Source organism: Protomyctophum bolini (genome assembly GCF_963924005.1).
Source record: "Protomyctophum bolini genome assembly, chromosome: 6".
Classification (NCBI taxonomy): Eukaryota; Metazoa; Chordata; class Actinopteri; order Myctophiformes; family Myctophidae; genus Protomyctophum; species Protomyctophum bolini.
The window spans coordinates 27777277-27804364 of NC_137867.1; the positions used below are offsets into that span (position 1 = coordinate 27777277).

Consider the following 27088-nt stretch of genomic DNA (forward strand, 5'->3'; position numbering starts at 1 on the left):
GTGCCCCCCCCCCCCCCCCCCTCATCTTAAAATGTTTTTTTTTAGAACTACTGTTCTGTTCAGTTTGCTGTTAATTTCTGTAACAGAGACACAGCTTGTAGATATATGCTATTTTAAAATATTTTATAAAAATAATGATAACTTGTGAAACAGGATATTCTGCATAGATTTTAATTTTGGTACTACCAATACTTTTACTCAAGTATCTTTTTAATACCAGACTTTTACTTATACTAACAGTGTTTCTACATTATTTCAGTATTGATACTTATATTTAGTAAAAAACAAGTACGTACTTTTTCCACCACTGCATTTCTCCAGTGGAGCATGTCGAGACCTACAGGGCTGTCTGTAGAACACTCCCCCGAGAGCTAAGTGCTACCTGACAAAAAGCAGGTATATGCTTGTTATTTCTAAACATTTTTTTATTCTTACAATTTAGTTCCCCACCCTCTCCCACACCGGTCATGAGAGAGCTTTTTCACCCACACCATTCTTCATATGCATGTACATCTTGTCAGCCCCTTTAGCCCTGGCGTTGCACTCATGAAGGGACCCAGTGTTTAGCCAACGCTCAGGGATGACAGATGCCTAACGACATACATGTACGTTCTGCCAAAGCAAAATGCCCTTTCATGGAGAATTCATGCACATGTATGTTAGAGATTATATGGATTCAAACATGGCTGAATGGAGATGGATCACCAGACTTTGGGAAACTCCATTTTCTCCGGAGCCTCAATAGTCCAAATATTTAGTCTCTCTATTGTTTAACATGCAGTTTGAAAAGCGCCCTGTCTACGTGTATATATAGAGTATATGTGATAAGCATGATATATGCTTATGTTTAGAAGTTAAATGTTCAATTCTCAGTTCTCTGTTCAGAAGTGAAAAACTGTTTGTCTTTGATCTCTTGTTTGTATGGTTTTCCAAAACACCACAGGTCATTTGTGAATCACACAATTAAATATGATACAATTTAAGGGTAAAAAAGTAAATGTAATTTACTTAACATAGTGTGTGTGTGTGTGTGTGTGTGTGTGTGTGTGTGTGTGTGTGTGTGTGTGTGTGTGTGTGTGTGTGTGTGTGTGTGTGATGGGGGTTGATGTGAAACATCCCGCTGGTTGTTATTAGTAGCACTATCGCTGCTGTCAGGGAGCTTCCTCATGCATTTGAGCAAAAACAGTTATGGTAGGAGAAAGTGATGGAATTACCAATAAAGATGGAGGAAGGGAGGGAGAGGTAGGGAGGAAGGGAGAGAGAGTGTGAGGGAGGGAAGAAGAGAGAGACACAGAGAGAGAGAGAGAGAGAGAGAGAGAGAGAGAGAGAGAGAGAGAGAGAGAGAGAGAGAGAGAGAGAGAGAGAGAGCTGTCCTCACTCCTACATTTAAAGTTTGCTTTAGCAACCACCTATGAAAAAGCTGTAGCTGGATGGCATCACCCCTATAAAGCAGTCAGTGTAGCTGCTATATACAGAGACACTGGCAGCCTTTATTAAGACCTCGCCGTTTATTTGAAAATGCCAGCAGAGGAGGTGCAATCTGAAAAATAATTTGGGGGAGAAATCTGCTGGCGTGATCCATGTCTACATGCCTCACTGCTCTGGCATGCTATAGCTGCTGCTGTACTCGAGAGGTCTCAGTTAAAAGTTACATAAAATTACAACCTTGCAGAGACTTCAAATGCTGAGACTGTAAAATCAGTGTTACATTAACTCTGAGAGTACAAATGGACAAGTTAACACTGAATATTTTACTTTTAAAAGGAGTCTTTTTACTTGACATTTTTATTTTACACATTTAGCTCAGGCTCTTATCAACACACCATGCTATGTTGATTAAGATTCAGAGAGTGAAAAGTAACACACAATGATTTGGATAGTCTTTAAAATGTGTTAAACTAAATGTCTCATTCTTTTCTGATACAAGTTTGAATTAATTTACATATGGTTTTATAGCCTGCAGCCCTGCACCACCACCGCAATGCCAGACTTATGAAAGGTTAACTGACCAAGACTTGAAGTTAGTTAGCCCTGGACTGAAATCAGGAAAGTATATGGAGAACATTAAGATGAATGGTGGTCTCTGGTTGACACAGCTGTAAATGACATTAGCGAAACTTTTTTTTTTAAAGATAACAAGATTATATCTGTGTGTTAAGAACACTGCTGCAAGCATTTACAGAACAATGGCATATACAAATTAATGGCAATTTAAATAGATGGTTTCACAAATTCACACCTTCTTTTGTCTGCACCAAACAGAGCAAGGCAGGAGATGGGCAATTTGCTTAAGCTTATGAGTTTCTAATTAGATTGTGTTGCTAATTGTTATTGTTGTGTAAACTTGTGTTCTGTTAGTTTTGCAGACCTTGCCACAACAGAATTTCGCTGCTTGTAGAGAGTAGGCCTGGCCTACCTGTAGGAGTGACAAATACATTATCTTGATTTTTGACTGGACTTGATGTCAATGCCTTGCCGTTCAAAAGCTTCTCACATAACTAATGTAAGGCAAGCTGTAAATGAAATGTAGTTAGCTTGCATCAATTTTTAGGTCTGACAACATTGGCGATATATAAAGTGTTGTATTTATTTTGTCACAGTCGCCAAAACATATTTTTGCGAACAACCATTTGCCATTTAGAGATTGTATTTTCGCTGAACGGTCAGGTCAGGTAGTTTGTTTTGACAAAGGAAGGGGAAAAGAGTAATGAAGGGGGGCAGGGAGGGTTGGTAATTGAGCACTTTGATTGACATAATAGTGCCAAAAGGCACAGGCGCTCTCCGATTGGCCGACGCGCGCTTTACAATCTCCCCTTGTTTCCACGCTGCGCACGAGCAAGCAGCAGTTATCCTCCACAAGCTGCAGGAGACACACCGGACTGGAGGAGAGCAACAAGAGACGAGAGCTAGAGCAGCCTGCTGCTGTGGACTAACTGAAACACAAAACCTTCTCCCGACCCGAGTTAACATTTATCAGTTTCACAGATTCTTCTTAAATAGAAAGAAAGAAAGAAAAAATCTCAGGCAAGTTTGTTGGTTATAGTAGGATAGACCTATATCTTACTTATTTTTTGTAAACTCTGGTCTGGTTACAAAAAAGAAAAGAAAAAACTATTATGATGTCTTCTGACCCTTCGTGGAGAATGGTCCCCCTGGTTTTGACAACAGCTCTTGTTCTGTCAGTGTGCAAAGCCTCAGAGTACGAGTACCTGAGCTGGAAGTCGGACCTGTACAACGGGGGGCGCAGCTATGGCAAGCCTCCCCAGTGCGTGGACATCCCCGAGGACCTGCGGCTCTGTCACAACGTGGGCTACAACCAGATGCTGCTCCCCAACCTCCTGGAGCATGAGACCATGGCGGAGGCCAAGCAGCAGGCCGGCAGCTGGGTGCCTCTCGTGCACAAGAACTGTCACCCGGGCACCCAGGTCTTCCTCTGCTCGCTGTTTGCGCCCGTGTGTCTGGAGCGCCCCATATACCCGTGCCGCTGGCTGTGCGAGGCGGTGAGGGACGGGTGCACCCCCATCATGGAGTCCTTCGGGTTTCCCTGGCCCGAGATGCTCACCTGTGACAAGTTTCCCCAGGACGACGTGTGCATTGCCATGACAGGGCCCAATGCAACGGAGGCCACCAAGCCAACAGGTAACAGTCTAGCAGTCATAACGCTATAGCCCATGTAGGCCTATAAAAAGAAATGTAAAATACATTTGATTTATTTATCTTTTTCTTTCTTTACCACTTAAAAAGTAATTGTTTCTCTGGTGATAGTTAACTTAAATGCACAGTGGGACATTATAGCTCTGATCCATAGCCCTAATGCCCTTTGCTATGCAAGAGCTACGTGGGACATAGTAGATAGTTTGTGGGCTAATTGACGGTCTATTCTTAAAGTGAAAAACCAAACAAAAAACGAATTATAATTTATAAGTAGGCCAAGCCTTATCATGCACCAACTCAGTATTTTTAGTAGCCTAAATTATTATGTATTGTCATTTGTCAAGGAAGAGTATGCCACTTAACTGAGATAACAAAATAGCCAGTATACTTTTGCCACAGTGTAAGAATTGACACCCATACAGCTCAATGACCATGATAATGTTGTTACAGAGGTTAATGTTTGTTTGCAGAGGCAAATCCCAACATAAACAAATCATGTCATACCTTTTGGGTGGAATATGACCCCTTGAATTTGACCCCCCACCCAAAAAGTCCATATAATCACTTTGTCAGTCAGTGTAAGTCCCATAAGCTCTGACCTGCAATCCTGCATGGTGCATATATTAATATGAATAATGCCTATACATCTGAAAAAATAGTTATGTTGTAATATAGAAAATTCTCAACAGATGGTAGTCATTTATTTCAAGGTGTTCTTGTTGAGTTGGAGGACAATGCTGGGACGAAGTCCAGCGAGCACAAAAGCAAATACCTGCATCTAATAACTCATTTTATGCTGACCCGTCAATGGAAAAAAATAAAAATGAAGGAACGTTGAACAACATGCATAATTTTGAAACCAGATTGTGAACATAATGACAGAGAGAAGGGGTGTGTGTGTGTGTGTGTGGGGGGGGGCTTAGAAGAGAGAGAGAGAGAGAGAGCAACATCAATGCGAACCAGGGGGTGTGGCAGAGTAGAGCCAATAGATTCTAAATAATGCTTTCAAGGACATTTTACCCCCCCACCCTTACAAAACACATTTCTTACTAATGGTTTCTTGGCTGGAGATTCCTGAACCCTGTTGGGATTTTGTGTGTCTTAGTATGAAATGAAGCCTGTATTGAGTATAGTCTCAGACACCTCACGCTACATGAGGGAGCAGAACCTAACACAGTCCAGGTTAAAAGTGTTCCATTTCTGAGCCAGATTTGACAATACCATGGCAACCACTGAAAAACAACATGCCCATGGAAAAAAATACTTTGGGAATTCAAATTAGATGTAGTTGGAAAACGCGTGTTATTGTTCAACACAGCCCTCAGTGTCTTTCTGAGAGAGGCTTCTATTTGATACCTTGGTGAGGTATACTGAAACGAAGTGCCTATAAATCAGGGGACTTTCCATCATCCACTTCAATATAAACTATAAAAGCACAACTACAGAAACAATTACAGAAATATCTCAAGACTTGAACACGGCATCCTAATCCATTTTGAATATTAACATCACAGTGATTGATGGCAACAGGTAGAGCGCGCTCCTGCAGTAGTACTGCTATTACACAGACAGCACTACTGTATCCGAGACATTGCAGTAAGTAAGGCAAGTCTGGGATGTCTAAGCTTGGTAGTGGAGAGGTGAAGAGTCAAGTGGTAGCAGTGCTGCTAGAGGCTGACTGACATGGAGGTATGGACGGGGGCCCGATTTCCTGAGAAAGGCCCCTTTCTGGAGGCTGCAGGGACCACACAGGGATGGCCCCCAGACGTCACCTGTTATCATTCGTTGTCAGCGCCAGTGATAAATACAACTGTTTGCACCCCCAACCCAGCAGGACGCATGCAGGATTTGGGTTGTTTTAAAGCCTCTCAGAGGGAGGCATCTCCCATCTGCTGAGTTAATGGGTGAGGTTTTTGCTTTTGTTTTCTTTTTTCAGTCTCAATTCACAAACTTTGACTAAACTGCTGAGTGTAGATGAAAGTGATAGCTCCTTTGTATGATTAAATGACCATACAGACGATCTGGCATGTGTAGCCCATTCACTAGGCTATGCCTCACCGTATACTGTACTTGACAATCATTACTACTGCAGTTTATTTTAAATATCGTAGTTTGTCTGATTTTAGAAGAAACTATTGGATTTCAGTCATTTCAGTACAATATGAAAATGAACTTGCAGATACCAAATTGAGAGGGGGGGAATCTGCACAGTAAATCCACAGTGTTAAGTGTGTTCATACACACTTAGAGTTATAACACTGGATTTGACTGTGTGATCACACTAATGGATGCTAACAGAAGTAAGCAAACAGAGCTGACCACTGGCTGCTGAAATAGACTGGTGATAATTGGTTTAAATGAGAAACAAAAAGGGAGAAGTGGACCCTCTTAACTCTCAACAGTGTTTGTTTTCACAAGCTCTTTACACCTGGGTGTTACTTTCACAAGCTTTTGTCAAACACATGTAATGGACAACTGGCAAGCATATCAGAACAGAGAGTAGGCTGATGTCGACTTAAATGTTATTATTATTATTTTTACACAATATGTACAGTTGAAAGATTAAAATGTCTCAATGCCAATGTCTATGGAATTTGTTATCTTCTTATGGATCCAATTTTCTAAGCAAGCTCAGCTGTTTTGGTGTAGAAGAATCAATCACTGCAAGTAGGGGGGAAAAATCATGATATATTCACGGATATGCCTCTAGACTAAACCTCTTTTGGCAAAAACACATTTTGGCTTGTTGACCATAGTCAGAGTCAACCATTATTGCAATTGAAATGTCATAAGATTCTAGATAGAATATTGCCATCGATAGGTTCTGCTTTTCCTCCAACATTCTAGCATTTATTCCTCTTCCTACCCTGTTGCACTCTGGGAAGATGCCATTTCTTACCACGCTTAATAAATTATATCTCAGGAAACACTAAGTACTGTGCATATTTATAATAAACAGTATGAGTATAGATGCTTTACTTTATCTGGCTTGATACATTTCATTACAATGTATAAATGGCCTATGTTTCTTAAATCTAAGAATGGGTGAAACATTTGCTGTGGGCTTGGAGATCTTAAACTCTAGAGTGACTTAATGATATACCGTAAGTGATGCCAAGTTGGCACGGTTGCAGTCTCACTGTGCCACAGTATCAGGGGCCCCTTAAATGTATAGTGTAGATTTCAGAAACTGTCTTGTGAGGCAAAGGTCTGTGGTTCAAAACCCATACTGGCTGGGAAAGTCCTGGTTGGGAATTACCAATGTGAGTGTTAAATGCCTTTGAGCAAGGCATTTAACACTCAATAGCTTTTACTAGGGAACCACTCATTTGCCAACAGTAAGATTGTGGTTGTACTTAAGTAGACAGCTCCCAGGAATGAATATGATTAGCTTTGTGAATGTTAAGTACACTGCTTCAAAAGTGAACCTTCCCTGGACAAATGAAGCAATGATTCCCTGTACAAATTATGCAACCATATTCCCAGGAAAAACAACGCAATCCTTAAGTTACAGTGTCCGTAGTCTTAAATAATTATAAGACTGTCTATCTCAGTGTAGGTGGATGCAGTTTTTACTGCAGCGCCTAGTTACAGCCGGCTATAAAAGCTGAGGACATTCCTGACTGAGGTCAGGTCAGGGTTCTGACCAGCTTCTCAGAGCACAGAACTAAAGAGTTTTACTGTCAAAGACACAAGATAATATCTCCACACAGACGGGGGGGGGGGTGTTGGTGGAAAGCACAGCTGACTCATTGCATGAAGGATTGGAAAATGGGAACCACAGGCTGGGTTGTTTATCCCAATTAAGACCCGAGACAGATTCTACAGATTCTTCTAAATCAGTAGTTCTCAATCTTTTTCGTAATTCAAGATTTTTCCAAAAAATGTTCAAAAATAGCAGATGTAGGCCAGGCTCGCAGTGTGGCACAATGTGACATGCGGTGAGATTGTATATCTGCTATTTTTGAATAGCAATCGTTAAAATCTAAAATGAAGACAGAAGTGCTTCTGTACCTGTGATGATTCCAGGTTCTTTCTAAAAGGAGATATTACTGTTTTTCAGCCCCTATAGTATAGAGAGTCAGTCCCGCCCTCTTTCGACGACAGGCGCAGGAAATAATTCCCCATGCATTTTTCCCATAGACATTTCAAAAAGTGTCGAACAAAGCCACAAATAAGAAGAAAAACAACAGAAAAGTGTTGTAACCTGCCTTTTTTATTCTTCTTTCTAATTATTTGTTTCTAAAAAATTGTGTTTGTTGTCATGATTTGTCACGATCCGAGTTGGCTTTGTCTGAGGCTTACAGATCTTTCAATAAATACTTTATGAAATGTCTATGGGAAAAAATGCATGGGGAATTATTTCCTGGGCCTATCGTCGTCATGAAAGGGGGTGGGACTGTGACGCTCTATAGAGCATAGCAGTGGGCGTGGTTTTCTGGACCCACTGAAAGCTCCAATTATTTTTTCCCATGGAGAAAAAAATATGTATATCAATCAACGTTTTGATTCTATGGAAATAGAAAATTGAATATTTAATTATATGACAATACATTTAATAAATACCCTTTGTTTAGCGTTTTTCATTTGTTCACAGAATCAAAGGTTTTATGGTCATGAGTCATGATGACTCAGCAGGATCCTGGATGGCTTGATTCTATAGGCTTAAAGGGACACTTCACCCTTTTTGCAAAAGAATATATGTTAATGACGTTTAGGAGCTTTAGAACACTTTCCTGGGGGTATTTATGTGTGTAATATGTGGTTTTAGATATTTTAGATTGTAGCAGTGAGCCTGTTGTCTCTGATGTCATGGACACTGGGCTCACTTCCTTCCTGGACTACATGTTGCTCTCCCCCCTATCCACAAGGAGGAGCAGTGCACCAAAGAATTATGGGAATTGTAGTCCAGGAAGGTAGTGAGACCAGTGTCCATGACATCAGAGACAACAGGCTCACTGCTATCCTTTAGTTGTTTTAGATGTGAGTGTGATATCCGTTAGTTGTTTTAGTTGTGAGTGTGATATCCGTTAGTTGTTTTAGATGTGAGTGTGATATCCTTTAGTTGTTTTAGATGTGAGTGTGATATCCGTCTGTGCTATTAACTACAAAACTCTGGCCCCCTCCCCCCCAGGTTATTCACCCATCTGCCCTCCATGTGACAATGAAATGAAATCAGACGCCATGATGGAGCACATGTGTGCCAGTGAGTTTGGTAAGTACCCTACCAAGCATGCACACACGCACGCACGCACTCTCACACACACACACACACACACACACACACACACACACACACACACACACACACACACACACTCACACTCACACACACATGCATACAGTACATGAAATAAAAGTGTCATGCACAATGCATGCAAAGACATGCACCACTCCATTTTACTAATCATTTGAATTTCATTGGTCAACAACACACACACACACACACACACACACACACACACACACACACACACACACACACACACACACACACACACACACACACACACACACACACACACAGTAGCATGACTGTACATCACCCACCCCTCCCATCTTAAATCTTCAAAGTGATTATGGTCTTTACACAAACACGCTTAAAGCATTTAAGCATCAATGTTATTCTTTGGGTGTGCTTATGTGACCACACATGAATTATTCGATTGCAGTTAAGCTAAAAAAGCTTTCATTTGTTTTCATGCCTATGATGATCAGTGCAGCTCATTGTATAGCACAGCCGTTCTTTGTATTTCTCTTTTAAGTGAGGCCCTCAGTGAGATCAATGAGGCTAATCTGTTTTTACTGCAAAAAAATCCCCATAAGTTTGCATAAAGGTAAGTGGGGAGAAAGAAAGGCATAGATCAGACACCCTAAACATGGCAGCTTTTAGTTTTCAACCCTTGAACTGAAGTCACGGTTCATATGCGCTTGTTAAACAATAATATTCTCTAACTAATGAATTGGGGTCACTAAGAGGGGCCCTAAAACCTTTATGTAGAAGGGCTTTGTAGCTGTAAAATAGGATGTTTGGTCTACGGTCTGGTTTGCCTGTAGTTTCAAGAATGCCTTGCCTTCAGTTTACTTCCAGTGGTCCACGGCTGGGGGTCAGTTCACTTTCAGTTCAAACAGCTTGACTTGTAAAATGAAGCAGCAATTCTTAATGATGGGAAATTCAATTTAGACCTTTTTTTTTATTAGAAATTTGTATTTTCAGTTTTAGAATATCAAAAGAAGAACAAAGAAGTGAGACCCATTCTAAATCAAGTTCTCAATTGTTTTGATTTGAAAGTAAACGGTCCTGGACCCAGGGTTTGTCAACAATGTCATTCGATCACAGCTGGGCCTGGCAGATTTGGCGTCTATCCACAAATATTACATGGCAAATGTTGCCTTATTATTTATCATGGCTTTGGAAGGGCGATAAACCTTGCTCTACTTATAAAGTACTATAATCCAAGGAAAAAGACAAAACCAACTGATGTTACAGTTGAGGTTTTGATATTGTTTTGTGCATGTTTTCAGGATGCCAGGCTCCATTTTGTATTTGTTTGCTGGGCTCCAAACCCCCGGCAGTTCCAAACTGAATTTCAAGTGCCAGGCCAGGGAAAAATGGACTATGGTGTATTGGAAACAGACTTTTTTCCAGTTCTCAGGAAAGTTAAAAGTTGTATTTATTTAACGAATTGCCCTGTTGTTTACGCTGTGGTGATGGGACTTGCTTTTCATTCCACATCCTGGTTTGCCAAGAGGAGAGTGGCACATTATTGGCTTGTTTCTTCTCTGATTGAGACAGATGTTGTTTTGCTTCCTTGTCATAAGCCTCTTAACGCTTGACATCTGACAATACACAGATTGCCCCAGCATGGGGACTAACAATGGTTGTTGGACAAAGCTCATGCCACTGACATCCTCGCAGGTTGAAACCCACAAGGGACAAGCCTTCCATGGAATGCAGTAAACAGTTAGATGAGATGAATATGGATTATGAGTCTGACTTCCTTTCAGTGGGTAAACAAGCAATACATATGTCGACTAAGTATTTTGCTTCTTGGGCTTAGCTATAGTACCGCATTTATTTCCCCTTATATTGGTTCTGGAGGCTTTTTTGAGATTTTGTCAGAGGATAAAGCTATGATAAAACAGTACTGACCATGACTGAAGCAGACTGCAATATTAAGAGTTAATGTCTGTGTCGAGAAAAATATGTGCTGTGCAAATACAAAAATCTCAAGATCTGTTTTTATCCTCCCAACAAAGGATTAGGGAACTGCACTCATTGTGATTTCATTATGCTAGTGCAGGCTTGACTAAGAATGGGCAACAGTACATGTATGGCACATTTAGGAGTCCAAAAGCCACACAGAAATACATTTTTCGCTTTTATCTATTTTAACATTTGTAAAGTTGGTCACGTGGCCAAAAGATGTGCGCTCCAGCCTATGAAAACATGTTCCGAAAATATGTGGCAAGCCAATCAGAGTCACCAGCTCTCAGCCCAACACTGCCGTGTCTTCTAATAGTCCCACCAGGCCCGCCCCCACACTACCTTTTAGTCTCACAATCGGCAGCCATCTTGCTTTTTATTTATATGGGCGAGTGGAAATTTAATGCAAATAAATTAATTATAGGTCCAGCAAGCAAATCATGATAGTCTGTTTGTGCTCAATAGGTCACAATAACATTCCGATTTTAGGTGTTGTGTTTTGTATGACATTTTGGCCAGTAGTTTTATATCTATCTCAGCTTTTGCCTGATAGCACACATGCTAACAGTGGTGACCACAACGTTAGCAGATTCATTTTGACGTGCGGAGTCTCTCTCTCTGTCGCCACGCCACACACACACACACACACAGGCGCGATTACATACAGTTTCATGCATGCAAACAGGGCACTTCTGCCGCGGAGTGCGTGGCGAAGTAACTCTGGGATTAGAGTGCCCGCGAAACAATTGCGGAAAAGCAAAGGGAGAATCAGTGACTTGGTATTTATTAATCTGGCAACACTTTGGCATTTTGGTCCACTGAAAACTTCAATTCCTGGAAGCATCTTGTTGCGAAAAAGTCTGTTCTCGTTTAAGTTAGAGGTTAAGTGTCAAGTTGTTTTTTTGCTATAATATGTGCTTTAGTTTGAAATCGTACAAAGTTGCATCCCTTCTCCATACACTTTCCTTTTGTGATTACTTGCGCAAGCAGAGCGCGCAAGTAATAATTTCGCCCGGCCTCTTCACCGTGACAGCTGTCCCGCCATTTGATGTGTATGCAAAAAAAACAGCAAATCTGTGCCTGGTTTGCTGGGACCAGATTACATAAATGACCATATGTCTTACGTCATCATTTAGAGCTAGTCATACGTATACTATATACATAATCAGTAAAATAAAATAGCAAATTGTGCCTGATCTGCTGGGACCAGAGTACATGGTGTGTATATGTATGACTAGCTCTCAATGATGACGTAAGAAATATGGTCATTTGTGTAATCTGGTCCCAGCAAACCAGGCACAGACTTGCTGTTTGTCTTGCATACGCATCAAATGACGGGACGGCTGTCACGTTTTGGTGCAAAGTAACCACAGTATACCGCTAATTAACTTACAACTACATACTCTATATAGTATATGTATATGTATACGTAGTGTATGTCTTACGTCATCATTTAGAGCTAGTCATACGTATACTATATACATAATCAGTAAAATAAAATAGCAAATTGTGCCTGATCTGCTGGGACCAGAGTACATGGTGTGTATATGTATGACTAGCTCTCAATGATGACGTAAGAAATATGGTCATTTGTGTAATCTGGTCCCAGCAAACCAGGCACAGATTTGCTGTATTTCTTGCATACGCATCAAATGGCGGGACGGCTGTCACGTTTTGGCGCAAAGTAACCACAGTATACCGCTAATCAACTTACAACTACATACTCTATATAGTATATGTATATGTATACGTATGTCTTACGTCATCATTTAGAGCTAGTCATACGTATACTATATACATAATCACTAAAATAAAATAGCAAATTGTGCCTGATCTGCTGGGACCAGAGTACGTGGTGTGTACAGTATATGTATGACTAGCTCTCAATGATGACATAAGAAATATGGTCATTTGATAAAACTGTATTTCTTATATAGATAGAAACTTGAACCATACTTAATAATACTAGGTGTTTACATGCATAAAGTAGATAGGTAGCAAATAGTTACAACTAATAATTAGACATTTCAAACGTTCCTTCACAGAGATATTGAGATTCCACATTTACAGAACAATTATACTGTATAACATATTTTAATTCAGTTTATATACCTTTTTTTCATCACATATCAATGATTTATTTTTCTTTAAAAAACTAAAAAAGGATCCAGAATATATCTACATCGATAAAACTGTATTTCTTATATAGATAGAAACTTGAACCATACTTAATAATACTAGGTGTTTATATGCATAAAGTAGGTAGGTAGCAAATAGTTACACCTAATAATTATACATTTCAAACGTTCCTTCACAGAGATACTGAGATTTGACAGTTTACAGCGGTCGAAAGTACTTGCGCGCTCTGCTTGCGCACTAGTTGGCCATTTATGGCCTACTAGTGTGCAACAAGCAAGTATGCACTCGACAGAGTGCAGTTCTAGTTTCATCTAGTTTTAACCAGACAATGCAGAGGCATAGCAGCTTTTGATTAAAGGTGGTTGGATAGGTGTAGTATAAAGTAGGACATAAAGTACCATCAAAGGTGTACAACGTGTACTCATCCCCTCTAAATAAAGGCGGTGTAAATCAATAAATAAATGAATGAACAGTAAACAAATAAACCTGTATAGATATGTTGTATTTAAACCAGATAAATATAATACATGTGTATAGTATGATACAGTGCACAAGTGGGCAGCTGTTTTTTTATGATTACGTACTTACAGTAGTGGAATAAAGCATTAGCAAAGTATTACTGTAATTTGCAATAGTTCAATGTCTGGGTTCCTCTGGAGATGACTAAAGTAAAGACTCCCCAGATTCTCAGAGAGCCCCCCCCCTTGCCTTTGCCTGTGAGTGGTTTATGGTACATACCACTCAACACTTTGTTCCCACCACCAATTTATCTCTGTGCTTAAGGTTTTTATGGCACCTCATTTTCACAAAACAACCATAGCCCTTCAGGTAAATCTCTCCATTTACTCTACTGACAGCTAACTTTGTTGTTGTAGCCAAACTGCTCCATCCCCATTCCCCATAGAGTAAACAGAAAAACAGCACAGTGAGCATGCACTAGAGCAGACTGATCACCTTGGTTTATCGGGTCAGACTGTGTGTTCTGTGAGGTTGTGAACAGGCCTGGCGTGTGCCCCCACCCCTCCACCCCCTTCTGTTAGGCTTTATAACACCCTTGGAGCCTGGGCCGGGTGTGTGGGTCATCCCCTCTAACGGTCTAACCTGACAAAGGAAACCCAGGTCAGGGGTCAGGGACAAAAAAGTTTAAGTGGAATTGCATCGAGATAGACGTTCTTGGTTTTTTATTCTGGTAAAGGCAACCCTGTGAATGATGATTGAAAGAACATTTCATGGTCACAAGTTTCATATATACTTTTATACTTCACAACTTTTTTCATGTGTCTTGGTGGTGCATGGTGCACATAGTTTGCATTGCTTCAAACAACCTCTGCATCATGTGGCACTGCAACAAAGTGTTCTTGCATATTGTACAAGGACAAGATTCGGACCTCGCATACAGTGAAACTTGCAGACACATCACCCTTAAAGACCACCTACTGGTCGGCAGGGTGGGCAGTCATACAATGAAAATAGATATTTCAAAATAGTTAGCCTCTCATGAAAATTCTAGTCATCATCAAGTGCCTCATTTTCAAAACAAAGGGCACAGTGGCACAGTCGGTAGTGCTGTCACCTCACAGCTAGAAGGTCCTGGGTTCGATTGCTAGGGACGCTGTGGGCGCTGGGGGCATGTACTCTCCTCCGTGTCATCAGTGCCCATACCTGAGGTGGGGTTGGTGAAAGGGCCTTTCTGTGTGGACTCAGTTCTCCCCGTGTCCCCTAGGGTAGGTACCCTCACAAAAACATGCATTAATACTGATCTCTAAACTACCTCCCCCTGGCCAGCCAGGGCGCCTGATAGAGGGGAAAGGAACTGGTCGGACCCGGCCGTAAATTGCTCCTCCAAGGGAGCTAGCTCTCTTGGCACGGCTGGTTGCTTGCCTGGTCTACTGAGTTGGAGATCGGGGTTCAACTCCAGCTCAGGGTGCTAAACGTTACAATGGTGTCAGAAGTGGGATGAGGACCCCTGGAGCGTGCCCTTGCGTGAGGGACGTGAGGGACTCGAGGAGTGAAGTGAGAAGCGTGGGGGCGTGCGTCAGAAAGGAGGAGGTAGTGTAACGACCTTGCAAAAGACCCGGCCAAAAGCTCTCTTGGCGCGGTTGGTTGCTTGCCTTGTCTATTGAGTTGGAGATCGGGGTTCGACTCCAGCTCAGGCTGCTAAACGTTACCATATATATATATAACTAATATATGTATATATTAGTCGACAAAATTAACACTGGTATCCTCACAAAAACATGCATTAATCCTGGTCTCTAAACGCCTGATGGAGGGGAAAGGAACTGGTCGAAATAACGTGTTCCTTCCACGCGCTACTTCCGGCCGGGAAAACTCCCCCCCTGTCAGGTGAAAAGAAGCGGCTTGGACTCCTCATGCATAGAAGGAAGCATGAGGTCAGTCCCCTGCCCTCCCCAGGTTGGCAGATGAAGTGTAGCGCACAGGATTACATTAGATAATTAACACTGGGTGGGGAAATGGGTTGCAAAATCGTGGGATAAAAATGTAATAGCAAAACACAGGCCCCAGATTTTTTTATATGCCTGTGTTTACATACATATAATGTAAACACATTATATGTATATGTAAATGTATGTATATGTATATGTACTAGGGTCAGTGTCCGAGTGTCCGTACAGTCTGTTTCATATTAACAGAGAAATTGTCTGCGTGACAATATACAATTGCAAGTATGCAAGTATAAATAAAAAGACGTAGATATAATGTAGATATAAACATGAAACATAGTGATGATAGTAACAATAGTGTAATAGTATTAATCACTGTAGTATTAATAAAAAGTCCCTGATTACACCAGTTCCATGGATATAAAATAGTAATGATAATAAACATAGTAAAAATAAAAAAAACAGAAAACAAAATAGGCATGGCCAGGCCTCAGAGAGAACCAATAGGTGTTTCCTATACTGATTGTTTTTTCCCCCTATTTTCTATACCCCCCCCCTCACCACAGCGCTGACTGCCGCCCTGAATAGACAGGGATGCAGTCAGCACGATGTATCGGAAGGGGGTAGGAGAGAGAACAGAATCAGCATGATGCCAGTTTAAATTATATTGTTATTATATGACAGCCCGGTTCTCTACATATCTTATGAATGGAGCCCACGATATCGAACTATATTGTCTGTACTGTACCAGTCACCTGGGAACTACATACACTATATTTTGGAACTCAGTAATGGACAAATACTACATTCCACTCTATTCCTAGCCAAGAATGTCACCTCTTCCTCCTTCAACAGTGTTAATTATTCATGCAACATTACTGGCCACTGTACAATGTGGCTGAGGTGGAGATTACAAACAGCACAAGGTGCAAAGAAAGTTCAACAAAAAGGGGTCTAGGGATTATAAAGCATGGAGGATTTATCCAGATGAAGTATTTTCAGGGGTGGCCTGGGGCCTCTCTTTTATGAATCACTAATTATAAGTGCTGCCCATTTTGATCTGTTTGAACACTAAGCCTCCTCTGACTGATCCAGGGACCAGAGAGCAGAGAGGGGATAATCCTTACCATGCGCACTGTTAATACGGGGGAAAAACAGCACTGTTCACTTTAATTGGCAATGGGAAGATGCATGGGTGAGGAAACAGTTGAACCATAGCACCAGTTCTTTAATTTGTTTTAGATTGGTCAGTAACATTTCACTGACTAAACCTAAAGCAGTTCATGTGCTTTAAGTGAGTAAGCAGGAACCTCCCCATTGTCAATAGATATTCTTGAAAGTGTCAAGAAAATCACATAAAAAGTTATGGTTTATCAGCTTTGAAGCAATGTCACCTCTCACTAGCAGAGCATGTACAGAACTGCTGCAGGACATGTCCTGCACTGTAGCTCACAAGACATTATCTATTCTATGATGTTGCTCTGCGCCTTATCTTATCAATGCAGTGGATTTGAAGTACCATGTAATACGGTCAGCTCCTATCCTGCAGATATACGGGAAATAAAGAGATATGTGCAATATATAGAGGCATATGGATGCAGGGAGGGAGATTTGGACCACTACTGGGTCTGACTCATGTTCTGATTCTTAAAGGGGAACCAGAGGAAACAAGGAGAGAAAGTTAAATAGAGTATAATGAAAGATTGGGTATCCATGGTTAAATTAGAGTGAAATTTGGAGATTAATTGGTGTCACTGGGATCTAGGATGCTCTCCTGTAACGGTTCAATAGTTTTCAATAAAAAAAACTAAAAAAGGTGTTCTGATGCACTCTGTCTCGGAATCTGGCATCTATCTTTGATTTTCCTCGATTGTAAATACGCAACAGCGCCCCTAGCGGCCAGGGTTGCGCAGCCAGTTGCACTCACTCATTAGGGGAGACGAGGAGAGATCCAAGATGGATGCCAGATTCCGAGACAGAGTGGATCAAAACATATTTTTTATTGAAAACTACGGATCTACGGGTTATAAATGCTTTCCGTAGCCAAACCGGACAAGTGGAGCAGCAATTTAAGCACCGTAGATTTTGCATTTGTACAAGTTAAGAGTTACTTTGAGGCAGGGATTTTCAGACCACCACAAGCCATGGGGAAAAGTCGCTTAGACTCTCGTAGAGTGATGACGTCAGAATCGATAAATACATCTAAGATAGTCTAAACTAATCTTAGGCTAGCACTGGACCTTTGAAAAATATATGGACACATGTGTACTGTATGTCATTGTTGGTCTGTAAACCTTTTTTATGATTACTATGTTTTCAAAGTAAGTGTTGTTATATAGGGGAGAACGGGGTAAGATGAGCCAGCGGGCAAGTTGAACCACCCCCTTTATCTAGAAAACAAAAAAACTGTGTTGCCATGTGACCTTAAATCTAATAAGCATCCATCATGTACACCTGGCTGTAAAGTTAGTTAGCACATGGGGGCACATAGGGAAAGTAGAAAACACAAAAAACACAAAAAAACTGTTTTTTTTTCAATCAAAGTAAAATTTCGACACATCATGTAAAATTACTGTTATACAAAGCAGAATGTACCCAGGTCTAAAATGTAATATCATACATGTTGGTGGTTTACCAATGGATAGAAGAATATGAATAATTTAGCAAATACATTGTCTGAAGTTTTATTCTAGTCATGGTTTTCCTAAATGGTGGCTGTGGGTAAGATGAACCAAATGTCCGGGGGTAAATTGAGCCAATTTTCTTAATGTGAATCACCATTCATATTTTTGTATTAAGTATTTGCTACTCAAATTATACTGAATGACCTTTAATTTGGATGTTTGCAAATGTTTGCAAATTTGCTATATTGTATTAACAATATTGCAAATATTATAAGGTTCTGAATAACAAACTTTATTTAATTGTCTTTATATTGTTTAAATAATAAATAAACTAATAAATAAGACTATTTGCAAAAGGGAAAACTGTTATTAAATTATTTTCAATAAGTGAATACATTATCTGTTCAAGTTTAAGCTCTTTACATTAAAATATCATGTGGTTCAATTTTGGATCAACTTACCCCTTACCTGGGGCAAATTGAGCCACATGACCATATTTTCATGGCCCTTTGTCATAGCTGCTTACTCATCATTTCAATTGATAGAGGACATCCTGAAATATGTGTAGATCATTAGATTTGACTGCCATCTCATTTTGCCTTGCTTCCAGGACAATTTAAGCAAAAAGTGGTTCATCTTACCCCGTTCTCCCCTACTGTGCAATGTATTTGTCTTCACTTTCATTGGCAGTATAGAAATCAAGGTGTGGATTTGGGACCAGATGAAAAAATCTGGGTAAAATGCATGAGTAATGCTCCCGGCCCCTCTCAACAGCTACTGCTGACGTGCCCTTGAGCAAGACACTTACAGTAAATGTTGTATTGGAGCTGCTTAGTCACAGACAGGAATATGTCTATATGCTTGAGGGGGGATTAGAGTTGCTCAATGGCTACAAGTAGGCCTACACTACAGTATGACTATAGTTGTAAATGAGTGTGACTGCAAGAATGTGCAAAAATGAAAGTGAGAAGCTGGCCAGTGCTGAAAAATAGTGTTCATGCTCAGCAAACCCTTCACTGAAAGGAACTAACAAAACAAAATAGTTAAAGGAGAATATTGATTGATTTCTTTCACATTCCAGTCAGTCCTCATGACATAAAGAGGTGTCTTTGTCATCCCCCGACCCTCAGTCATCCTTCATTCCTTTACAGAATTACAGTACTTAACCATATCTTCTCTTCCCTGAGGAGAGAATGCTCAGATTTGTCACTGATAGCTAATAGAAACCAAACATTCTTTCCCCCCCTTTTATCCAGACCGGAGAGTATAGGCACTGTTCTCTCCTTAGGTTTTTATTAACTGAGACAGATACTGTGAAATTTGAGAAGGAGAGAGAGAGAGAGAGAGAGAGAGAGCATGAGAGCAGCACAGGAAAGCACTGGCGGGATTCAATCCTTGGCTAGCCTGATCAGCTATATGGGTTCAGCACAGGCACGGATTAACAATGGAACTAGGCGGAGATTAAGCGCCAGGGCCCGAAGCTTGCAGGGCCCAGTATGAGACTATAGGTACAGCTGTTGCTTCTAGCCCCCCGCTAGTGTTTTTGGTCGTCCGACAGTTTCTGTAGCAGTTGATTTTCCCTCGGTCGGTTGGGGGAAGGCCCCCTCACTCAGACCAACGTGTGTTGTTGCGACAACATACAACCTATATGTAACTAAGCCAAAGGAATATAAACACAAGACCTTGGCGCAAAACTTCATATTTACCCTGCTCTAATGCAACAAAAGTGTGTTCTTACATCCTCCATTTCACAATTTCAGCACTCGTGAGTAAATTCATTTAATTGCTATTATGAAAGTTTTCAGTGACGTTGCACCCACAACTTGGTTGCATTGTCTTCAATAATTAATCTGTCTTTAAAACGTTCTAATATTAATAGCATATTGGCATTGTCTGTACACAAATGTTATGTGGACCATGTAACAACATGGTGAACAGCACTGTTGGCCACAAAGACAATTTAGACAAAATATGCTGCTGCCTGCTAATGGGGCTTGTAGTTATAGGCTAATTATTTTTCGGGAAAATTGCAGATAGTTGAGTGGACCAGTTCCATGCCAGTCTTGCCAGAACAGAGATGGTGACTTTAGTAAATCTGAAAAACGGTATTAACACCATAAGTGGAGCTTTTCAAAGTCTTTCTCAACCGTCCGGTTCTGTATACATTCTCCTATTAAGGAGTCAGCTTTTTGTTTCGCTTGTAAGCTATTCAGGACCTGAATAGCTTTTTTCAGGAAGGTATGATATGCGTGGTCCATCAATCAGCTGTTTGGCTGTTGAATACAGTATAAGAAAATACCACATAAAACAGCATAGTTTTTTCCCCATCTTATCATTGCCATGCATGTTTCTTGTTAATGACTGTATTAATAACCATAAAGTGATCTCCTAGTCCTTACATAATAGTTTAGCAGAGACTGAAGTTGGAAAGGCTGTGCCCACTGCCCAGCGCCTGGCTGTGTCTTGTGTGTCAGCGGGCAGCGCAGGCAGTGGTGGATATGTTCTAAACGCATGCATGTTAATTAATTAATTGGCTGCATCTGTAGGGCCCTTTGATTTGGTGAAGCGCCAGGGCCTTGAGAGGGGTTGATCTGTCACTGGTTCAGCAGAAATGTGTGCTGCACAATCACTGGACTAAACGTTCAGCCTTTTGGCTAAAATGTTACACAGACTCACAGAGGGTTTATAGAACTGGTACTTTTAAATCATGCGCTATTAAGCAGTATGCCTTAGTTGAAGGTAAATCGTGCTGGACAGAGCTGGAGCAGACAGTTGGCCACTACAAAACAGTCACGCTTCACAGCAGCTGGTCAAATAAACTGATGAGTCTTTGTGCGGGCCCGTCTGCTGTCCGTCAGCAGTGCAAAAATCTGGCTGTGCTGCTGTTGGGTGGACTGGAATAGTGGTTCGGGACACATTTTTGGGTTGGCGTTTTTAATTTCCTCCCATTTTGTAAATTATTTCAAAACATATCTGAAAGAAATAAAATGTCATACATTTTTCAAAAGAATTTAATACATTAAAAAAATAATCAAAGAAATACCATTAATACAAATTAAAACTTAATTCGTAGATCTACAATGTCACAACTGGTTGCATCGCAATACAATGTGAGCTTGTAGATTGGTAATTTACTAGGGAAAAATAATTTCTCTAAAACATTTGGGAACCATTGGACTGGAGGTTGAGGGGTCCAATTGGATTGGAGGTTCTACATTAGAGGTTTGACTTGAGAGCTACTTTCAAAATGACAAGATCTACCCACCAAAACAATATTGAATTGCTGAAAATAGTACCTGAGGGGGCTTTGGAATAGTGGCAATGGCATTACAAATAAGACTAACGTACTTGGAATTGGAAATACAGGGGGAAAACTTTGAATTGGTAGGGGTTTCTTGTATATAACTTTGTAATGCTACTGATGTTTGTGATACAAACTTGAAAACAAAGTATAATGCAATACTTTGTTTGGGTTTGAGCTGAGGACCTTTTTTGATGAAAATCAATCAAGTCACCTTAATTCAAGTGGAAGCTGCCTTTTTACCGGTATTTATTTATTTTACATTTAAATTATATATTTTTGGCATGTCATGTGACATGCCTTTGTGATCTACTGGTAGATCACGATCTACCTTTTGGGCACCCCTGTATCTACATTAACTTCTTGGCTGAGTCCAATATTTACCTCACACATTTTGGTTTTAATATCTTATTTCTTATTCTCCTTTCTACAGCTTTCAGGGCAAAGATTAAGGAGGTAAAGCGTGAGAACAATGATCGCAAGGTGATCCTGCAGAAGAGGAAGAAGATGCTGAAGACAGGGAACCTGAAAAAGAAGGATTTGAAGAAGCTGGTTCTGTACTTGAAGAACGGAGCAGACTGCCCCTGCCAGCAGCTGGACAACCTGGGCAACCAGTACCTCATCATGGGTCGCAAGGTGGACAAGCAGTACCTCCTCACAGGCATCCACAAGTGGGACAAGTCCAGCAAAGAATTCAAAAAAGCCATCAAGAAACTCAAGACCTACAAGTGCCCTGCCTTTGAGAATGTCTTCAAATAATCCATCCCATTTGTTTGCATCTCACCCTACATACAGAACTTGCACAACCAGAAAAAAACTGTCTTTTTTGCTTTTCTATTGTTTTGTTTATATATCTATATACCTTGGTATATATACAGATATACATAGACAGTTTCTATGTATTTGTTTATGTTTGAATGGGGTGGTTTATGAAAACACACTTTTATAGGGTTGGGATTCTTTTTTTGTTTTTCTTTAAAGAAAGGACATTGTAGTAAAGAGCCCTCATCACTGAAATAATTTCCACTATGTACCGGTATGTAGATACTTTTGTTAGACCCTCTTCAGCTCAAAGAATGTGCTATATACCTGTAAAGGTATCCATGATAGTGTGATAGTGTCATTTTGCTGAAATCAAAATTTTTCGGAAATTTGATCATATAATAATAGAATCATTAGGATCATTATGTAATGTAGAACCATGTGATCAATGAAAACTGAATTGGCAGTTGCTGGTATTCATTTTTAGCTTTCAAAGCCACACTGTAGTGATCCAAATGGTATCATTGTTGAATAACTTATTGACAGTAGTTTGATGGAGTGTTTGCCTCGCCTCATTGTCTCTCGAATTAATGACTTCACTACTGTGGATTTTAATTGTCATTTTCTGACCCATATATTTATCATATTTTGACTTGAAATATATATAACAGCCAATTAGGGATGCACCAATATGAAAATTCTTGGCCGATACCGATGTTTAAAATAACAATTTAGCCAATAGCCCATACTGATACCGATATATGTTTATTTAGTTAGTTAGTTAGTTTCATTTATTGTCCACGTGTGGAAATTTGTCTTCGGTCTCAACAACAGTAAAAAACAAACAGCGACAACAACAGCAACAACACTTACACAATTATTTTCATGGCAAAAATGCAGTGGCACTGGCAACAGTGGCAAATACATTAAAAAACGACTCTAGCGAGACAGAGTATCATTTAATGCCTTAATGGCATTTGGAATGAATGAATTTTAAAATATGTTATGGTTAGCTTTTGGTACTTTGTACCGTCTACCAGAGGGAAGTAGTTTGAACTCCCTGCAGAGTGGATGAGAGGGGTCATTTGTTATCTTGACAGCTTTCTTTTGAAGTACTTCCTTGTAGATACAACTTAATTGTTTCTGTCTCTTCCCAATGATTTTTGAGGCTAGGTTCACTATTCGCTGCAGCTTGCTTCTTCCTTTTACATTAAGATTGCCATACCACATTGCCATGTTAAAAGTCAAGATTCCCTCTGTCAGGTTCTTATAGACTGTTTCCATGATATTTAGTTTAGATATTTAGTGCCAGGGAAACAAATACATCTTCAATACAAGAAATAAATGTTCAGAATCTACAGCTTGGTAGGCTGCAGATATCCAACACACCCAACACAATATGTATGCTTATCAAGAACAGATAAATATCAGCTACTGCCATCGGTTAACGTCAGTTTAATTTGCCGATACCGATATTGATCGGAAATGGCAAATATCGTCCGATACCGATATGTGGGCCGATACATCGGTGCATCCCTATACAGCCAATCTATAACTGCGCATTGTGGTCCGAAAACATGTTTAGACATTAGTCATTACTGTGTAGGCCTATCCTGTGTTAAACACTATATGATTGTGTTATGCATTAACAGTATAATACAACAACAGTTCATAACAGAACAATATTTTTTGTTTGCCAGAACAGATATTGTATAGTCTTACATGATGTATGTACTGGTAGCCAGTTGGATTGTGTGTGTTTTTTTTTTGTTTGTTTGGTTGGATGGTCTTTCTAAATACAGTTTAAATACAGTAACATTCACCCATTCGCATGAACAAATGTCAAAGTGCAAAGAATGCCAAATCTATATTTAGATATTGTTCTTGGTGTTGTTGGTTCCTTTTTAGCACCATTTTTTTTCTAGATATGAATTTCAGCAGTGCATTGCTGCATATTATTGTGTACATACAAAGTTTACATAAATATGGAAAAAAGAGGAGTGGTGTCTTGAATATTAATTCGTTTTCTTTTACATTGAGTCCTGCTTATACACACATATCACATGCTGTAAAATCCAGTGTTAACTAACTATTGAGAGTGTAAAATATTTTGATCACTTTCTATGAAGACACAAACATATACTTTTAATGCATTTCAATCTGCTTATATAGAATAGAAATGGCGCCACTTCTCGATTGGACTTAATGGACTCTGTCAACCTGTCGCCCTACTTTCAATGGTGTCCTCAAGCTCGATATAGGACACTAATAATAGTTATAAATACTCATAAATATTCATAATGATTAAAGTATAATCCTCCTCCCAGCATCACGTTAATTGGTTAAGATTTCTGTAGCAAGCTTTTTACGTGCTGGCCCTGTGCTCAACCCCTGTGCCATTGCTCACTTTAAAGGTAGAGTAAGTGATTTCACTTAATTCAAATATCACTTGTTTTTTTGTTTTGTTTTGATAATCCTCCCTACTATAGAGTGTGCTGACCATATAAGGAGTTCCTCCCTGTCCCCAGTTAACCCCTGGGGGTCAAAAAACCTTAGGTTTCGTTTTTGACTCTCTATCCTGATTGGACGAAGGCTTAGGTCCCACAGCCAAAAACGAAACCTAAGGTTTTTTGAGTGAAATCACTTACTCTACCTTTAAAGAGGTGGAGTTGGTTTGTCAGTCCTCTCCCCAAAACCAATAGCCTTCCAGGAAATGTATTAGAGACTCACACCAGACAGGTTGTACGTGGGCTGTGGACAAGCTACCCCGGCACATCAAGCCCAACCAACTGTTACCATGTATGTGATATTTTGCTCCTAAGTTGGTGCAAGATTCCCACTATACTGGCAACGCAAGACAGGTCAAGTATCTCAATACTACATAAATGCTGGACACTCACTGACAATTCATTTGCAGGTATCATAATGCATTATAACTCTTTAGTTGTAATTCATTATGTCATAATGTTATAATCGCTGTATTATGGTGTCAATTATCGAATGTAATTCTGGGCACTACACTTCCTCTGCGAACCTAGGGGGGCAGCGGACTGACCTCATGCTTCCTTCTATGCAGCCATGAGGAGTCCAAGATGCTTCTTTTCACCTGGCAGGGGAGAGTTTCCCCGACCGGACGTAGCGCGTGGAGTTCCTTTCCCCTCCATCACGCGGAGGAGGGAACACGCCCACAGCGTCCCCAGCGGGAATCGAACCCAAGACAGCTGTGAGGCGACAGCACTACCGACTGTACATGCCACCGTGACTCCCTATGCCTCCCGATTATAATGCATTATAAAACTATTATAATGTATTGAAATTATAAGAATTATAATACACCAACTAAAGAAAAAAGTATTAGTACGTCATTAAAAAAGCTATAAATAAGTTGTGATTATTGTTATAAACCATTATGTGTACTTACTTGTATGTGTAATTATACAGTGTTATAAAGAGTGAACAAAGTATGTTTATAATGTATGTGTTATTATTTTTTTTTTTTTAAAGGTACATTTAGCAAGGATTTTACACAATGAAAGCCTTCATCATACCATGCAGATTGTTGCCAAGACCTTTTTTGTGGCAGTTTAGACAGCCATGGAAAGGCATTGGGCATTCTTATAATTCTGTAAACCTTTATTTCACGCTTTGCTTATGATGTGTGCTTGTCTGGTGCAATAAAAGCAAAACACTACATTTCCTGCCAATAGCCTGCGTGAGTTCACACTAGACACTATCATTCCATATGAGCCTATGATGTCAGGCCAAATTAACTATCTTGTGAGTCGATTTCACACATCTCAATTTTTTTCACATAAAGAGTCTCTCATGCGTGCATGCTTTAATTCTCTCCTCTCTGACCATGTTGTTCAAGCGATCCAAATTCCTGTCCGGATGTCTTAAAGGATTCCTTAAAGGCTCATTGTGGTTTCATGGACTATTGGTAGCCTGGTATGCTGTGTCTGAACACTAATCCCGAGATATACATCATTAACAGCTCATGCTGATAGTGAACTTTACTGCTTTCTTAACCAAGGGCCAAATGTGTCTGATCAGTTGTCAGATATAAAATGATATGTTTGCGTAAGGATTTTGCTGATGGATATAATTTCCAGGCTGAACATGATTTCTTCAAGCCATTTCAGCCGATATGTCAACAATAACATGCAAATGTATACAGGAGAGATGTCAAAACATGCTTGTGAGGACAGGTTAGCCAGCTCATGTTTCCCCTTTACAATAACATTTGTAGTTTTGGGGAAACACAATTTGAATACTATACTCTACCATAAATATTTCTTTATTCAAATTGAACATGGAGGACAAACAACAAAACAATAAAACATTTAGCTGTTTCTGCCAATAAAAAAGGCTAGTTAAAAACACCAAATAGTAGGCTATCAAATAGACCAGTGTGGCAGCGTCTTACCCATCTGGTTCCAGTAATCCAAGGCTATGGTATTTCAAAATACATCTCAGATGTGGACTGCACTTTCTTTCTAATCATTCATTCTATTGTCTCCAAAAGAGACACCTTGGGGACAGGGGACAGCTTTGTCTTAAGAGATGAACTGGGCACCAAAATCTACAAAAGAAGAAAGGATTCCATCCATTACACTCTGTTATACACAGAGTGAAAGCCAGTTTTCTTTTACCACTGTGAAGTCATATACCATGGATCACCACCATCCATTGACAATTATTATGTGTGTAGAGTCTTTCTACTAAACACATGTTGAAAACCAATATCATTCTCTCATTGTAACTCATTGTTTCTCCCGTTATTCCAGTAAACCATATACAGGACCTAATTCACCACAATGCTAAATTAATACAAATTATAACAGGTACTGCTCTATTATGGTTATGGTCCTTGTAATAAACACATAAAGGCCTGGAGGTGGTTCCGAGAGGCAAAAACAAAGGGTAAAAAATCCTTTTTTCAACAGAATGGGTTTCTAGATTGACAGTTTTAGACTGCTTAGAAATGTCAATAAAA

The 27088-nt window shown here is 40.0% G+C and overlaps 1 protein-coding gene and 1 long non-coding RNA gene across 2 annotated transcripts; one reads left to right on the forward strand and one right to left on the reverse strand.

The window, feature by feature from the left end:
* The first annotated feature begins 2828 nt into the window (after window positions 1-2828).
* sfrp1a (secreted frizzled-related protein 1a) lies at window positions 2829-24090 on the forward strand. Its single transcript, XM_080766442.1, has 3 exons — window positions 2829-3639; window positions 8789-8869; window positions 21764-24090. The coding sequence occupies exons 1-3, from the start codon at window positions 3117-3119 to the stop codon at window positions 22087-22089; spliced, it is 930 nt and encodes a 309-aa protein (XP_080622568.1). The 5' UTR covers window positions 2829-3116; the 3' UTR covers window positions 22090-24090.
* LOC308317443 lies at window positions 22992-25653 on the reverse strand. Its single transcript, XR_013964259.1, has 2 exons — window positions 24746-25653; window positions 22992-24498 (listed from the first exon to the last, which is right to left on the reverse strand). It is a non-coding gene; the product is annotated as an uncharacterized lncRNA (long non-coding RNA).
* Between the last annotated feature and the right edge of the window lie 1435 nt (window positions 25654-27088).

What these genes read in the sequence shown, in the direction of transcription:
- sfrp1a (XM_080766442.1), top strand. Translation starts at nt 3,117, where the DNA reads ATGATGTCTTCTGACCCTTCGTGGAGAATGGTCCCCCTGGTTTTGACA. An exon ending in GGAGGCCACCAAGCCAACAG is followed by an intron (nt 3,640 to 8,788) that starts GTAACAGTCTAG and finishes CCTCCCCCCCAG; the next exon opens with GTTATTCACCCATCTGCCCT. An exon ending in CATGTGTGCCAGTGAGTTTG is followed by an intron (nt 8,870 to 21,763) that starts GTAAGTACCCTA and finishes TCCTTTCTACAG; the next exon opens with CTTTCAGGGCAAAGATTAAG.